This window comes from Engraulis encrasicolus, chromosome 9 (assembly GCF_034702125.1).
Source record: "Engraulis encrasicolus isolate BLACKSEA-1 chromosome 9, IST_EnEncr_1.0, whole genome shotgun sequence".
Lineage (NCBI taxonomy): Eukaryota > Metazoa > Chordata > Actinopteri > Clupeiformes > Engraulidae > Engraulis > Engraulis encrasicolus.
This window is the reverse complement of record NC_085865.1, coordinates 3095254-3113246: the sequence shown is the minus strand read 5'-3', so window position 1 is coordinate 3113246 and position 17993 is coordinate 3095254. Positions and strand designations below refer to the sequence as shown.

General features: G+C 46.0%; 1 protein-coding gene across 1 annotated transcript in view; it reads left to right on the top strand.

The window, feature by feature from the left end:
• Positions 1-163: 163 nt before the first annotated feature.
• LOC134454930 (DNA-directed RNA polymerase II subunit RPB11-a-like) overlaps positions 164-17993 on the top strand; it is a 173921-nt gene continuing 156091 nt past the window's right edge. Inside the window, exon 1 of the mRNA XM_063206019.1 lies at positions 164-417. Coding sequence (XP_063062089.1) covers positions 194-417 — 224 coding nt within the window. The 5' untranslated portion in view covers positions 164-193. The remainder of the gene's footprint in view (positions 418-17993) is intronic.

The following is a 17993-nucleotide window of genomic DNA, read 5'->3' as shown; positions in this document are numbered from 1 at the left end:
GTGTGTGCGCGCGGGACTGATAACTCCTAGCTGCTCAGTCACCTGCAGCACGTCCAGCAATCAATCAATTAGCGTGATCTTGCCGCCAGAACGAGCTTCCACGCTGCTATCCGTCCGCCCACATGTTGCTAAGTTGATAAACTAGCCTACTTGCTGAGGCTGCTGTGTGCCCGTGCCGATCTCCGTGAGGCTAATGGCGGATCTTTATTGCGCTAATTGCCCATCTGATTACATTAATTGGTCCCATCTGTGTCGGGGGTTCGCTTCTTCTCGCTGCCAAACCCAACCGTTCGTGCTTTGGCTCTTCAGACCAGCAGGCAGACAGCTAGGGAGACGGACCAACAACCAGCCAACCAACCGACAGGGCCATTCCCGCCAGTGCCTGGCTGCCAGACCACTTGTCTTCAAGGCCATAAGGTAAGGCGCTGCTACTAATTTAACGGCTAATGAGTGAGGAAAAGCGCCTGTGCTGATATTAAAGGATTTTGAGATTTTGTTTATTTTTTTTTAACTTATTTGTTTTGCTTGCTTGTCAGAGGGTCACGTTGAATTGAGCTGAGGCAGCATTCCCCAATGCAGGCTAATCATCGTGTTGAAATGCTTTGTCAGTGCTCCAACAACACATGCCTAGATGTGTGGACTGATGAATTGTGCATCCGTTCAGAGCATTTTTGCACCGTTGTTCATTTCTCATTACTAAATATGGGCATTTGTGGAAAACCTTGCAGCCTGTTTCTGCTTGGGTTGAATGTAAGCGTGGATTGGTGTGTTTGAAGAAAGGCCACACTGACTGGACTGTGTTTCCAGAGCAGATAGGTGCAGTGTTGCCAGATTGGGCGGTTTCCCGCCCAACTGGGCTACTTAGGATGGCCGTGTGAGGGGAAAAATGGATTTTGGAAAAAAACGCCCAATTTTTGGCCATATAAATCAATAGAATTGGGCGGCATTTAGTGCTTCCAGGCGGGTTTTGAGATTTTTTTGGGCTGGAAATCATCAGCCTCACCTGGCAACCCTGGATAGGAGGTTACACTGGAGCGGGATGACTCACCAGAACCCCAGATCCACACTAGATTAGATTAGCAGCACATCTATACTGGATTAGAAATACGTCTGTGTGTGCCCACGCAAGGCCAGATCAATGCACCTGATAGACATCTGCTTTAGCTCCGAGGTTTTTTGTGAATATCCCAAGAGACACACACACACACACACACACACACACACACACACACACACACACACACACACACACACACACACACACACAGACGTTGCACCTCCAAAAGAGGCCTTGCTCTTCCCCTGCTGTGGTGAAGGCCACACACACACACACACACACACACACACACACACACACACACACACACACACACACACACACACACACACACACACACACACACACACAACCAACCAGAAGTATCCCGCTGTGATTCCCATCCCTGATGTCTTCCAGGTTGCTCTCCAAGAGCCTTTGATGCACAGCACAGCACACACTACAGCACAGCACAGCACAGCACAGCACAGCACAGCACAGCACACACTACAGCACCGAGCACAGCACAGCACAGCACAGCACAGCACAGCACAGCACAGCACAGCACAGCACAGCAACGAGCACAGCACAGCACCGAGCACAGCACAGCAACGAGCACAGCACAGCACAGCACAGCACAGCACAGCACACACTACAGCACAGCACAGCACAGCACAGCACAGCACAGCAACGAGCACAGCACAGCACAGCACCGAGCACAGCACAGCACAGCACAGCACAGCACAGCACAGCACAGCACAGCACAGCACAGCAACGAGCACAGCACAGCTCAGCACACATCACACCACAGCACACATCACACACTACAGCACAGCACAGCACACATCACACACTACAACACATCACACACTACAACACATCACAGCACAGCACACACGACAGCACAGCACTGCATAGCACAGCACAGCACAGCACAGCACAGCACACATCACACACTACAACACATCACAGCACAGCAAAGGAGTTGGCCATCTTCTATTACTGTTAGTTTGACTGGTGGCTGCCTGATGTCTTGTTGATATACTGTAGGTTCCGGGAAGGAGCATTCAGTTGTCTGCAGTAAAAGCCTCATTTTAGGGAGCCCAAAAGTGGGGATGCAACTGCACCAATGAGTGGAGAGCAGCAGCAGTATCATTGTTAAATGGACACTGTGTGTGAGATTTTTAGTTGTTTATTTCCAGAATTCATGCTGCCCATTCACTATTTAAGTATTCATTATGACTGGAAAAATTGCACTTTTCATACATGAAAAGGGGGATCTTCTCCATGGTCCGCCATTTTGAATTTCCAAAAATGTAGCTGCAAAAATGACTGTACTTGGACCATACTAGAGAAAATGTGTTTATTACTTAGTAAACTTTCATGTAAAGATCAAATTTGGCAATAGGCAGCCTAGTTTCAATGAGCAGCATAGTTGCAGTACCTTTTTTGACCATTTCCTGCACAATGTCCCTTTAAGGCATTTTTTGTTGTCGGTTAATATTGCTAGAAATCCATTTCTAGGCTAAACCTATGGTGGGTGGGGGGTTGTGAAGTCCAAAATGGGTTACCCGCTGAAAAAGTTTAGGAACCCAAACCACTGCTGTAGTTCATCTGAACGAAGCGACCCGTTCTGGACGAAGCGAAGCGGCCCGTCCCATTTCTCCCGAGCAGCTGGTTTCCTCAGAGCAGTCGGCCGACCCGACCCGAGTGCACTGCACTGCACTGCACTGCACAGCACACATCAGGTTTGAATGAGGCCTCCAGAGCCCATTGACTGCTATTGTGGAGATTTAAGGCGGGCCTCTCCTGCCCGTATCTATCTAGACCTCAAGACAGCAGCCTGGACGGACCAAAGCATTCCTCTTCTGGTTTATTAGGTCCTGTCCTGTCCTGTGTGCGATCCTGCTATGCAGAAAAACATGTCTTCAGCTAGTGAATGACCGCCCATCCACAGCGCGGTAACACACACACACACACGCGCACAAACACACACACACACACACACACACACACACACACACACACACACACACACACACACACACACACGGTAACATCCATCATCCTAAAGATTTGTTTGAAACGTAGATGATAATATTTTCCACACACTCGAGTGCCGCAGCTCTGCCAGTGTAGTGCGAACAACTTGGAGGGATCCCAAGTGGTCGTGTTTTTTTGTGTTTTTTGCCTAAAGTGCTTTCCGCAGACCCTATTTATTTTTCATACGAACAATAATTCTTCAGACATCCCCCTTAAGCCTTTACAGATGTAATCGTGTGGACTTTTTTACTGGGCTCCTCCAGAACAGAACAACCGGGGGGAACCCTGTAGTCTGGGTCTGGGTCGGGTTCAGGACCGGATCAAGATGGGCAGGGGCCCCGAGGCCAGACGTTGCTGTGGGCCCCACATGGGCCCGAGGCTAGATGTTGCTGTAGGCCCCACAAGGGCCCCGAGGCTAGACGTTGCTGTGGGCCCCACAAGGGCCCCGAGGCTAGATGTTGCTGTGGGCCCCACATGGGCCCGAGGCTTCAGGGTGGTGTAGGCCCCACATGGGGCCCTGAGGCTAAAGGTTGGTGTAGGCCCCACATGGGGCCGAGGCCAGACGTTGCTGTGGGCCCCACATGGGCCCGAGGCCAGACGTTGCTGTGGGCCCCACATGGGCCCGAGGCCAGACGTTGCTGTGGGCCCCACATGGGGCCGAGGCTAGATGTTGCTGTAGGCCCCACATGGCCCCACATCATATGAAATGTCAAAGGGCTGTGGCTGGACAGTGTTATCAGATTGCTAATTTGTAATAAGTAGAGCTAGGCCTAATTGACTAATACCTACCGGGTATTTTCCATAGACCTAAATTAAACAAAAAGAACAAAAAGAAAAAGAACAAAAAAACGATTTTGTGTCCTGTGAATTGATTATGTGAATTTTAAATGAAATAAATCGATTATCGATTAAATTGATTATTTCACCCAGCCCTACTCAGCGGTTCAGCATCTTCAGCCCCTGAGCTCCCAGGCCAGACGGTTGTGGTGACCAGGAGGTACACAGCACTTAGGTCTTCCTGTGCAGTCTGCCACTCTGGGCTGGAACTGGCGACCTCCTGGTCACCACAACCGTCTGGCCTGGGAGCTCAGGGGCTGGAGATGCTAAACCGCTGAGTAGGCTCTACTTATTACAAATTAGCAATCTGATAACACTGTCCAGCCACAGCCCTTTGACATTTTTATATAAAAATATTTTGGGGGAAATCTTGGCACCAAGAAGGGAACGGATTGAATCGATTCGGAATGAATCGAATCGAATCGAATTGAATCGCGATTAATCGATTCAAAGCCCTAAGAATCCAAATCAAATCGATACAGGAACATGGCTGCGATACCCAGCCCTACCGCTGAGCTAAAGGTGGAGGCTGATGACTCAGTTGCCATCACATCTGGATGAGTTGTTGATATGAGTGGGAGGTGTAATGGCGTTCTGCCACAAGACTAACTAACTTCTAGGTGATTACCAGGACTGGGCCGGTCCGAAGCATGGACATGGCTGCCTGCTAGTTCTGAGAGCTGTTACTTTTGTGTGTGTGTGTGTGTGTGTGTGTCTGTGTGTGTGTGTGTGTGTGTGTGTGTGTGTGTGTGTGTGTGTGTGTGTGCGCGCGCTTGCTTGTGAGAGAGACCACTGGCATGTCCTCAGTGTTCTGGCATTTCCCAGTCAGTACAGAGTGTGTGTGTGTGTGTGTGTGTGTGTGTGTGTGAGAGAGAGAGAGAGTGTGAGTGTGTGAGAGAGAGAGGGGTCAGGAAGAGTGCGATGCGAAAACTGGCTCGGTCATGGCCCTTCACACAACACTGTGAGCTCTATCAATCGCCTTTTCTGAGGTCAGGCATTTAACAACTGTGTGTGTGTTGTAGGAAGTGGTGTGTGTGTTGGACTCGGAGCACTCATGTGTTGGCGTACTCCGTATGTATCAACACACCCCTGGCTGTGGTGAGAGTTTGAGCTGTGTTTGCAAACTTGTCCAATGACTGTGTATCAGCATACAGTATTTGGTGTGTGTGTGTGTCTCTGTGTGTGTGTGTGTGTGTCTGTCTGTCTCCATTGGCGCTAATGTATACGACAGAGCTTAACGCAGAGTTAGCTCACAATACAGTTTTTTCAACTTGATTATTTCATGAGGTGAGGGCACATGAGGTCTGTAGTGTGTTTCTCGACAACAGCCTTGCTAACTAAGTTAGCAACTTACTTGGTTGCAATGCAATTTCCCATTGGAAACCTAGTAAGCTGCTGACTGGTTAGCAAGGATGCTTTCGAGAAATGCACCCAGACCTCATGGGCAGAGAGGGAGGGACAAAATTATATGTTGTCCCAGGCCCAGGGAGATAGGGGGCCAGAATTGGGTCCCCATTACATTGTGTGTATTGGGTAGGGGACCCTTTCAGATGACTTTGTCATGGGCCCAGTGAAAGCTGTCTGCTGCCCTGCTCATGGGACCAACTGTCCTGGGCCCAGGGAGAGAGGGGGCCCAGAATTGGGTCCTCATTACATTGTGTGTAAGCTTATTGGATTTGGGGCCCTTTGAGATGGGGGGGGGGGGGTCCTTTGAGATGGCTTTGACTTGGGCCTGGCCAGACCCGTCAGTCGCTTTGATTGTGGATGCAGCAGCCAATTGATTTGCAATCGTATGCCAAAAAAGACCCGAATCCTACCTAACATCTCTACTTGTTGTTCTGTATATTCCCTGTGTGTATATTCCCTTTGTATCTGATGCTAGTGATGTTAGCTATGATTGTGTCCTGCATTGTAAGTCTCTTTGGTTAAAAAAGCGTCAAATGCAATGCGATGTAATGTAGTTGTCGTTCTTGGCTGCTGCTTCTGCATGAAACACACCCTCTGGCATGCATCAAGCTTTGCTCATATGTCAACGTAGTGTTGCAGAATGGAGGAGTGCTGTGGAGAGAAGCATAGAAGCTTGTGAACATAGTGTTGCATAGTAGTGGAGTGGTGTGGAGTGGAGAGAAGCATAGAAGCTTGAGGCAGGAGGTGCAGAATAGTGGAGTGGTGTGGAGCATAGAAGCTTGTGAACATAGTGTTGCAGAATGGAGGAGTGGTGTGGACAAGCTTTGCTCATATGTGAACTTGCATTTGATGTGCATTTCGGGCAAAAACACTATTCGAAATTCGATGGCCACTATTCGAATGTTATTCGAAAATAGAGGAAAAAAAAAAGATGTGCGTCTGCTGACTGAAGGACTCCCACCGTCATCCTTTGAAAACATGTAAATTCCGCCGACGTACCATAAAGAGTCCAATACTTATTTACTGTGGCCTTCCATCTACAGCACGAGGGGGGAGCAATCGCTAGAAAATGCTGTCGACCGTAGACCTCTGAACGTCCAGCAGCACGTTCACTGGAAGAGGGAGTCTGTGCGTCCGTGACGTGAAATATTTATCATTCCCTTCCCCTCCTTCCATTCTCGTAGCACGGCAAAATAAACCTCATTGAAGAACAGTTGTTTGCTAGCTGTGCTAGAGTATCCCGATTTTGCACGGCTACAGGGGTGGTATTTACTTCGGAAAAGTTTGTTTTCCAAATCCGAAGCAACTCCACGACCCCAAATAGTTGCAGATTATAGTGTAGTGAGCCAGATAAAATCGCCTCAGCTAAGAGTGCCATGTTTACTCAGCTTGTTAGCTTATTATTATTAGCGTTAGAGATATTGAAATACGGTAACCTGCCATGGTTGACACCAACATTGGCTAACAGCTACAAAGGTAGCTTACCTTGCAAAAGTTTACGCTGGCCAAATCAGACGCAAATTGACGTGACATTATTCACAAATAGTTGCAGATGACAGTCCATGTTTACAAAACAATCACCAATTGCAGATTTACGGTATCCACTATTTCTTGATAAATGCCATTCCTGAAATGCACAAGATGCTTGCTTGTCCTTTGCTGTAAACAGTGTGTGTCGGCGGGGGGCGGGACGCTTTCAGACACACTCGCCTTGTGTTGGAAACGAAAGATGAATGAAACCCTGCAGTAGTTTTCATTTCGTTTTCGTTTTTTAATGTGGGGTCTGCATTTTATATGAATGTCAATGTGGATTTTGAGACTGTCTCGTTTTTTTTATTCGACAGGACTATTCTAAATTCGAAAGACTAACGAATATTCAAACATTCGAATATTTGTGCACATCCCTAATTGAACGTAGTGTTGCAGAATAGTGGAGTGGTGTGGAGCAGTGATTCTCAACAGGGGTGCCGAGGCACCCTGGGCCCCCCTTAGGGGTGCCGCGGAAACGTGGCTGATGAATAAATTATGTAATATAATACATTGACTAAATTGATAAGTTTATGCTAGTCAGTGGAATATTTCATCTGCCATTCATGCACAATAAAGTAAATGTAGGTCGCCCCAGTCAGTTGCAACTTTGAACGTACGTCTCCAAATATGTTACTTTTCTAAGCTTGTGTGGTATCGGATGCGATGCCATGTTACGGCTTGTTGGTTTGGGGTGCCTTGAAATTTTTCATGAATTGAAAGGGTGCCTCGCCTAAAAAAAGGTTGAGAAACACTGCTGTGTAGCTTAGAAGCTTGCGGCCAGAGGAGGTGCAGAATAGAGGAGTGGTGTGGAGTATAGAAGGTTGCGGCCAGAGGAGGTGCAGAATAGTGGAGTGGTGTGGAGAGAAGCATAGAAGCTTGAGGCTAGAGGAGGTCCTGAATAGAGGCGTGGTGTGGAGAGAAGCATAGAAGCTTGCGGCCAGAGGAGGTGCAGAATAGAGGAGCGGTGTGGAGTATAGAAGCTTGCGGCCAGAGGAGGTGCAAAGGTTAGAGTTCCTCTGCAGGTTTCAGTGCTGTAGGTGAGGTGAGGAAGTAAGCGTACACCCTGGAAATCAATCTGTCAATTACACACACACACACACACACACACACACACACACACACACACACACAGACACACAGACACACAGACACACAGACACACAGACACACAGACACACAGACACACACACACACACACACACACACACACACACACACACAGGCGCGCGTGCAAATCCTCTTGAAGTAGGTGAGACCCACATCTACAGTCTGCTTACTCTGGACCTGAGTCCCAGCTCTGAGGACTTCTGTTCTGGAGTTTGGTTACAAGCTAAACCAGACACACCTGTTTTTAACTTTTAATATCGCAAAAGCCGTCCAAAGGCCCTTAAACCACAAGCAAGTGTTGAATAGGTTCGTAACTGAGCTTGGGGGAGGGTTACATTTCTACGAGTGTGTGTGCTAATGGTGCTCGTGTCGCTGGAGATCTTTGGAGTTAATCATTTTTATATATTTATTTTTAAAGATGTTTTTGTGCTTATATGCCTTTATTTTGAAAGAACAGTAGAAGTGGACAGGAAATGAAGGGGGAAGAGAGATGGGATGGCGTTGGGAAATTATCCTGGCCAGATTTGAACCTGGGTCCCCATGACCAATATTGGCAGCACTACTGTGTATGGTATGGGTCTTAAAGTGACACTGTCCCATTTTTGGAAATAAGCTTACTTTACAACTCCCCTTGAGTTACTTTGTAAATAGTTTGGTTTTACCTTTCCCCTGTACTTTCAACTGTTCTCTGAGTATGGCAGTGCAAATTTTACCTCCATGCTAGCAGTTAACATTGAGTCCTATGAGACCAGCTGTCTGCTAACTGGTCTCATAGGACTCAATGTTAATTGTTAATTGCTAGCTTGCAGGTAAAATGTGTACTGCCATACTCAGAGAACGGTTGGAAGTATGGTAGAATGGTAAAACCCTATTATGTAACTCAAGGGGAGGTGTAAAATAATATATTTAAAAAATAATATTATTTCCAAAAATGGGACAGTATCAATTTAACGTAATGCACCACACAGCACCCCTGATTCATCTCTTGTATGACCAGCAGCAGGCAAGTCTATGTATTAAAGGTGCACTGTGGAATACTTTTAGCTAGGGCTGTCATTTTAACACTTTAATTAGATTAATTAATTACAAGGTGCATTAACGGGTTGTAAAAATTAATGGCATTAATTATTTATGGGTAGACATACGTTCTAAGCCACACCAAAAGCGCATGGCGTGGCAACTGAATTCACTCACGCGCATTTGAAGTTTGACCCATCGAATGACCCGTAGCCTAGGACTTGTAACTTGTGTCACGTGACCACAGCTACATTAGACGCGACCAGAGCCACACCTTTCGACGTAAACAGAAGACAGCTGACATGGATTTCCCACAAGCTCCTCAATGCGGGTCGGTCTGGCCTCGGGCCTTTAACCCTCTTTACCAGAGATTGTTAGTATCTGTTCTGTCTTTACCCCATAGCGGCCACGAACGGCCGTGCTGTCACTCCCCATAGCGGCCGTGGACAGCCGCTGTTACATCATTGATAAATACAAGCCGTCCGTCAACTTCTAAAGCTAAAATACAACAAATACAGACACTTTTCTGTCTTTTTTTCATGAACAAAAGCATATGTTTGTATTTAATTATTTTTGGATATTTTTCAATTATTACGAGATGTGCCAGTTGACGCTGCATTGCTGCGAACAGCAGTTCAGTTAAAAAAATAGATGTGGACCAACGACGTTTTCCTTCAATTAACACAAGCAATCAGACAATCTCTACAGCTTAAATACAACTAATAACATGTCAGACCCAATTTGGTGTTTTTCCCATTATCGATTTGTCTATATTTGATAACTTTTAGAAAGCATTTTATCACGAGATGTAAGCTACCAGTCTGCGCTCGGCAGCTGGTTCATCTGATATGAATACAGGCGCATTTCAAGACAGTTTATCATTTGATTTGGCCATGGCAGTTGTATAATAGTTGGACTTGTGGTAGGCCTACTTAAATCTTTCATACAACTATAGCCCAGCATACGAATGAATTGACTGTTCAGGCTTTGAAACGCACAACGCAAATATTTGTGTTCATGATGTGTGACCGGTAGCCAAGCTACTACCTAAAGCCTACCGCAATTTCAGCAGAGGTTTCTGGTCATCTGCAGAACAACACTTGTCTTTTCACTACAACATCATCAAACCACTTGATAGATAATTGCTACCTTTTCCACGCTGCACATAAGAATCAAAATATTATTACAGGCTCCGAAATTACCCCATGACACAAGCTACAGTGCAAGTGTCAACAGCGCAGAGTAGCATAGGGATTTCAATTTGACACATGTGCACAAAGTCATCGCAAGTGCTGGAAGATGATCTTCTCAAGTTGGGTTGTGATTACAGCGATTTGAGTGATACATGCCACGTTCAGAATAAAATAATACCACTGTGAATCTTTGCCACAGATGTCAAGTTGACAACTTTGATCGCTAACTTCCACTGACACCTCAGACACTGACGTTTTCTAGCTTCAACCAATCGCTATACAGAGATAGGATGTCTTACCTTTCGTGCAGATAGTTTGGAGAAGTTTACATCAGTCAGTCTTTCTTGTCCTGTCTTATATCCATAGAATATTTTGGCGTAGAGTCAATGTTTAGTCCAGGCAGGGGATATTAGCTAGTGCAGTACAGTTATCATTCCGGGCTAATCAATAGCCTTCCAACTACGAGTGTCAACAAAACTTATGAATGAATGAACGTCATTGGTTTCGTCAGGGGGTGTTCCCCTTTCTTCTGACCTCTGACCTGTGATAGATAGATAGATAGATAGATAGATAGATAGATAGATAGATAGATAGATAGATAGATAGATAGATAGATAGATAGATAGACACTGTAGACTCATTTTTTGTGCTGGCTAATGTAGCCTATTTATTCACTAACTCTGTTTACCAGGCATATTTAAACATATTAGTACATCATAGGGCCTATATTGTAATTATTATTATTATTATTATTATTATTATTATTATTATGTTTTTCTGTAATGTTTATAGCTCAGGTATGTGTAAGAATAGAATGAATACAATGATTTGTCATTTTAACTACTCGTGGCAATTTACTCATCACTAGGCCTACACAGTTTGGATGTCACTAATATCCTCGTATTAAAGTAAGTCTGCAGTACATGTTTTGTTTCGCGTCATGAAAAGAACATACGAGTAAGTGCGATTAATTAGATTAATTAATTACAAATTCTGTAATTAATTAGATTATTTTGTTTAATCTACTGACAGCCCTACTTTTAGCACTTTCTTTCCAGAATTCATGCTGCCCATTCACAAATGTTATCTTTTTCACTATGTGTTCACTAAGTATTTATTATGACTGGGGAAAATTGCATGAAAGGGTGGATCTTCTCCATGTCTGCCATGTTGAATGTCCAGAAATGTATATTTTTTAGTTTTTTCTTTTTTTTTGTGGTCTTTTTGACTTTATTTATGATATGACAGTGAAGGTGGTGACAGGAAGGGAATGGGACAGAGAGACAGGGGAGGATCGGGAAATTACCCCGGCCGGACTCGAACCTGGGACCCCGTGGGTGGGCATGCAAGCCCAAATGTGGGGGGGCTTAGCGCGCTGCCGCTGCGCCACAGCGCCCCCCCCCCCACCCCCCAGAAATGTATATTTTTAACTGCAAAACTTTTAGCAGACTACTTTGGTCATACTAGTGATAACGTTTATTATTTAGTAAATATTCATCAACAGATCAAATTTGGCAAAAGGCAACAGTTTCAATGAGCAACATACTGTAGTTGCAGTACCTACTCTGGCCACAATTCTACACAGTACACCTTTAAGTTCACTAGTCACTTGCTCCTGGTGACCTGAGATGACAATGGGTTTATTTCTGTATGTTTGTTTGTTTTTCTTTTAAACATAAGTGCATTAATGTTTTACATCTAGCGTGTGCTTGTTCTTGGGCCTGTTGTGTGTGTGTGTGTGTGTGTGTGTGTGTGTGTGTGTGTGTGTGTGTGTGTGTGTGTGTGTGTGTGTGTGTGTGTGTGTGTGTGTGTGTGTGTGTGTGTGTGTGTGTGTGTGTGTGTGTGTGTGTGTGTGTGTGTGTGTGTGTGTGTGTGTGTGTGTGTGTGTGGGCGAGCTTGGGGTAAGTAGTTTTTGATGTCTTGGCTCCAAGCAACACGCTACAGCACTTTACCAGAATGCAGATGGGGACTCTTATACAGCTCTTATCGGAAATGACACAAACACAACCACACACATTTCCATTTCCACACACACACACACACGCGCACCGCCCCTCTCTCACACGCACGCACACACACATTTCCATTTCCACACACACACACATGCGCGCTCCGCCCCTCTCTCACACGCACACATACAGTACACACGCACACATACCGTACACACACATACAGTACACATGCACACATACACACACACACACACACACACACACCACCCCTCACACACTGACACTTCCATTCCCTCCACAGGCTCGTGTACGAACACTAATGATGGTCCTTCCCATGTATGCATGCAGACGTCCTTCTCTAGTTATCCAACACTGTAGCCTAAGCCACTTTTGGTACACTTTTGGTGGTCCTTTAGCCTCTTAAAACAAACACACACACACACACACACACACACACACACACACACACACACACACACACACACACACACACACACACACACACACACACACACACACAACTACAGACGGAGAGAGTAGAGATGGACTCTCCCCTCAGTCAGGTACTGCACACACACACACACACACACACACACACACACACACACACACACACACACACACACACACACACACACACACACACACACACACACACACACACACACACACACACACACACTTGGCCCAGATCCGTGCTGCCGTCAGCGTGCACATCTCGTCCTCTGTGTGCTCCCCTCTCTCCTCCAGTAGTCATTCCTCAGCTATGGTGGTACTTACACATTTACTGCAGTGGTATTTCTTAAGAGGTAACGAGATCTTAGCTACGTTCTCCCAGAACTCGCTCTCTTTCGCTCTTTCTTTCTTTTGCTATTTGTTTCTTCACTCTCTCTCTCTCTCTCTCTCTCTCTCTCTCTCTCTCTCTCTCTCTCTCTCTCTCTCTCTCTCTCTCTCTCTCTCTCTCTCTCTCTCTGTGTTTTTCTAGTTTTGCACCTCTCTGCTCTCTTCTCCCCCTGCTCGGCATTAAACAAAATATTATGGCAATAACGCAATGCTGGCTAATGCAATAACGCAATGCTGGCTAATGCTCATGCTGATATTTATACCAATTGTAAAGCGGGACAGCACTGTGATGGATGGCAGCATATTCTCTCTCTCTCTCTCTCTCTCTCTCTCTCTCTCTCTCTCTCTCTCTCTCTCTCTCTCTCTCTCTCTGGGCATGGTTACAGGGCCAAGTGTAACTATTTAATACCTCAGTTGTAATGAATATGTCTGGGTTTAGTTCACACCCTCTCTCCCTCCCTACATCCCTCTCTTCCCCCCTACATCTCTCTCTCTCCCTCCATCCATCCCTCTCTCCCCCCTACATCCCTCTCTTCCTCCCTCCATCCCTCTCTTCCATCCCTCCATCTCTCTCTCCCTCCTCCATGTTGTGTTTTCCTCTGCCGGTCAGCCAGATAGGGGAGTTATGTGTGTGTGTGTGTGTGTGTGTGTGTGTGTGTGTGTGTGTGTGTGTGTGTGTGTGTGTGTGTGTGTGTGTGTGTGTCTGTCTGTGCACAAGCAAGTGTGTGTCTGTGAATGTGTGTGTCGTGTTCGCTTACGGATAGTGTCAAGTTGCGGTGTGTTTGCGCGTGTGACGGCCACATATGGGTTTTTATTTAAATCATATTTATTGCGTGGCCGGCGTGCGCTCATGCTGATTCGTCCTAATTTGCTGCCAGCGCTGTGAGGTTTTATGATGATCACCATTCTCCGAGAGGAGACACACACACACACACACACACACACACACACACACACACACACACACACACACACGCACGCGCAGACACACACTGCTTTTAAAGTTTGGAGTCAATAGGATGAGGACGGAGGGGAAAATGCGAACAAAACGGTACGAAAGTGGGACCAAAAACTGAATCTCTGTCAGAATGAACACACACACACACACACACAGGTCAAAGACGTCCAACATGTCCTTCAGTGCAACAGATACTTTTGCTTACTGTAAATACAAAAAAAGAGATTTTTTTAAAATATTTTTTTTGGCTTGGCTTTCATGCATTCACTTTTCAAAAAATTGTTTTGAAATCTCATGTTTTTCACAGTTACAGTAAGCAAAAGGCATCCGTTAGCACTGAAGGACAGTGTCATGCTGGACGTCTTTGACCCACACACACTTTTTAGATGCGTCCCACGCATCTCTATAAGAGGCTTTGGTGTCCGTCCGTCCGTCCGTCCGTCCGTCCCTCCGTCCGTCCGTCCGCCCTCCCGTGATGTGTTTCCCTCCCGTGATGCGTTTCTGAATTGTGATTCCCTCCTGTGATTCCCTCTTGTGTCCACAAGGTGGCAGTCGCTCAGTTTTGGCCTGGAGCTCATGCGTGCAAACCAACCGTGCTCTTTGCCAGTGAGAAAAACATGGCGGCACTTCCTGTTGATTTTCACATGAAAGTTTTGCTTAATTTAAAGTCCCTAAGCGACTATAAATGTTGTGGCTTCCATATATTGATGTAAAAGTGCCCCACGAAGTAATGAAGCACAACAAAGTTACTCCACATTACCATTTGACCACTCGTTTTTCTATGCTAACAGGGTAGCTAATGTAGCATTGTAAATGATCCAGGGAGAAAGGGGGAAATGTTGTGATTTCAGTCCGCCTGAGGCAACGATTTTCGTGGGGAAGATGACCTGCATCTCGGTGGCATTGAACCACGCCCCCGTGCCTTATTTGGCTCGCTCAGCACGTGCGTCCTCAGTCCAATCGCAATGCTTTATTTTCCCCAGACGTTTAATGGCATTTAAGTGAAAGTGCCATGTATACACATCGCAAAATAACTCTTAATCCGATCTATTTAAATCGCATTTATTAAATCGGACTTAAAAACATCATGTACACGTAGCCAATGTCTCATTGATTACTTTATGGAACTTACGGTTTGTCTGTTACGGTCCACGAAGACAATATCCACGTGAAAACGCAAACGCCTGCAAACCACTGTTTTGACAGAAATACAGTTCACCTGTCGCCTACTCTGTTTTCTTCCCAAAGCGGCATTTAAAAGTATTCCATGAAATCCAACATCAACGTCACTTCAAATAGGTGACAGCATCATGCTCACACATGAAATAACACTTCAGTGAGGGGGGGACATCACTGCTCTCATATTAAAGTGAAGAGAGAATGTCACATTTTAGTTTATTTAATGGAGGCCTATGCAAAATTGCAAATAGCCTATTCATTGAAATCTGTCCAGAAAGGGTTGTAATGTTTGCCTGTTGTTTATGTTTGTAATTAAAAAAAAAAAAAAAAAAAAAAGGGATTTAAAAAAAAAAAAAAGCCTAACAAAAATAGAGATTTTATGTTAAAAAAAATGTGATATGGGTATGGGATGGACCGATGGCCCCCCTAAGCTAAATTCGCCTTAGGTCCCCACATTGCTAAATGTAGTGTAAGGGATTATTTTGAAAAGACAGTAACATGTAATCAGCAATGCATTACAGTTTTTCAGTAAATTGCCCAACACTGTTGAAATCCTATGGTACTTTTTCAAATCCAGGCTTATACAGTACATGGTAGGCTTATTGATAAATTGCCTTGACAGGTTATGAGGAGGCCAAGGGGGCGTTTGGGCAAAAAAGGTTCAGAACGGGCATAGACGGACGCATCTGTTGTCCGCCTGTCGGACTTGTTCTTTCAAATTCTGTTCAAAAATACTCACTCACCTCACTCAATCACTGAATGTACAACACACACACACACACACACACACACACACACACACACACAGACACACACACAGACACACACACACAGACACACACACACAGACACACACACACAGACACACAGACACAGACACAGACACAGACACACAGACACAGACACAGACACACAGACACAGACACACAGACACACAGACACACAGACACACAGACACACAGACACACAGACACACAGACACACAGACACACACACACAGACACACACACACACAGACACACACACACACAGACACACACACACAGACACACACACAGACACACACACACACACACACTTTTCCCCCCTAAATCCGCTCAAAAATACTCACTCACTCACCTACTCACTCGGTCACAGACTATGTGTTCTTTGTTGACTAACATTTTCTTTGTTCAAAAGAGAAAAACACGCACATCCGTCTCAAAAACGTTTTGGGTGCAGGACTAGCTGACAGGGAAAATAAAGTCTGCACACCAAACTCCCCATTTCATGAAAGGTTGCTTGGTGTGCAGACTTTGTTTTCAGTTTTCATGTATCGTTTTCTTTCTCAGGATACAAGTCTTCATTTTCAATTCATCTTGCTGCATGAGTTCAGTCCCATTTGAATCAAGTTCAGATCTCTTCAGCATCTCCTCTCTCCCCCCCTCACACACACACACACACACACACGCACACACACACGCACACATACACGCACACATACACACACATATACACGCACACATGCACACATACACGCACACACACACACACACATACACACACATATACACGCACACATACACGCACATACACACACACACAGACACACAGACATACACACACACACACACACACACACACACACACACACACACACACCTTCCCCTTCCCCTTTTCCCTTCTGTGACCAAAGACTCACTGCTGAGTGTATTTGCGCTCTGGATCCCATGCACTATTATTCTTGACGCTTTTATCAGTTTAAGATAAAAACATTTCCAGCTCCAAAGGATCGCTGTGTGTGTGTGTGTGTGTGTGTGTGTGTGTGTACGAGCGCGTGTGTGTTACTGATTTCATGAGCTCTCTCATTGTGCTTGGCAGCCATGGTGCACTCCGGTCCCTGGGGCGGCTGGAGAGAGGTTGCCTGGAAGAGTGTGCGTGCGTACGTGCGTGCGTGCGTGCGTGCGTGCGGTTCACTGGAACAGATGTTGGACATGAGCAGTGCTCTGTGCTCCTCCATTGATCCAGCATGACTAAGAAAACAAGATCAGAGGGACCTCTCTGCGCATCATAAATACTCTGCGACATCCCCCTAATGGGAATCAAAGCCCACATAACGCCCTAATGGGAATCAACAGAGCCCTGTAGGCCCACATAACACACTAATCGGAATCAAGGCCCACATAACACCCTAATGGGAATCAAGGCCCACATAACACCCTAATGGGAGTCAACAGGGCCCTGTATAGGCCCACGTAGCGCTAATCAACAGGGCCCTGTGTAGGCCCACATAACACCCTAATTGGAATCAACAGAGCCCTGTGTAGGCCCACGTAGTGCTAATCAACAGGGCCCTGTGTAGGCCCACATAACACCCTAATTGGAATCAACAGAGCCCTGTGTAGGCCCACGTAGTGCTAATCAACAGGGCCCTGTGTAGGCCCACGTAGCGCTAATCAACAGAGCCCTGTGTAGGCCCACGTAGTGCTAATCAACAGGGCCCTGTGTAGGCCCACGTAGCGCTAATCAACAGGGCCCTGTGTAGGCCCACATAACACCCTAATGAGAATCAACAGAGCCCTGTGTAGGCCCACGTAGTGCTAATCAACAGGGCCCTGTGTAGGCCCACGTAGCGCTAATCAACAGGGCCCTGTGTAGGCCCACGTAGTGCTAATCAACAGGGCCCTGTGTAGGCCCACGTAGCGCTAATCAACAGGTCCCTGTGTAGGCCCACATAACACCCTATTAGGAATCAACAGTGTAGGCCCACATAGCACCCTAATGGGAATCAACAGAGTAGGCCCACATAATACCGTAATGGTAATCACAACAGGGCCTCTGTATGGTGCATTGCCTGTGCAAGAGGTATGAAATGTATCTGCCAATTGGCAGTGTAGCAGACCTGAGTCTGG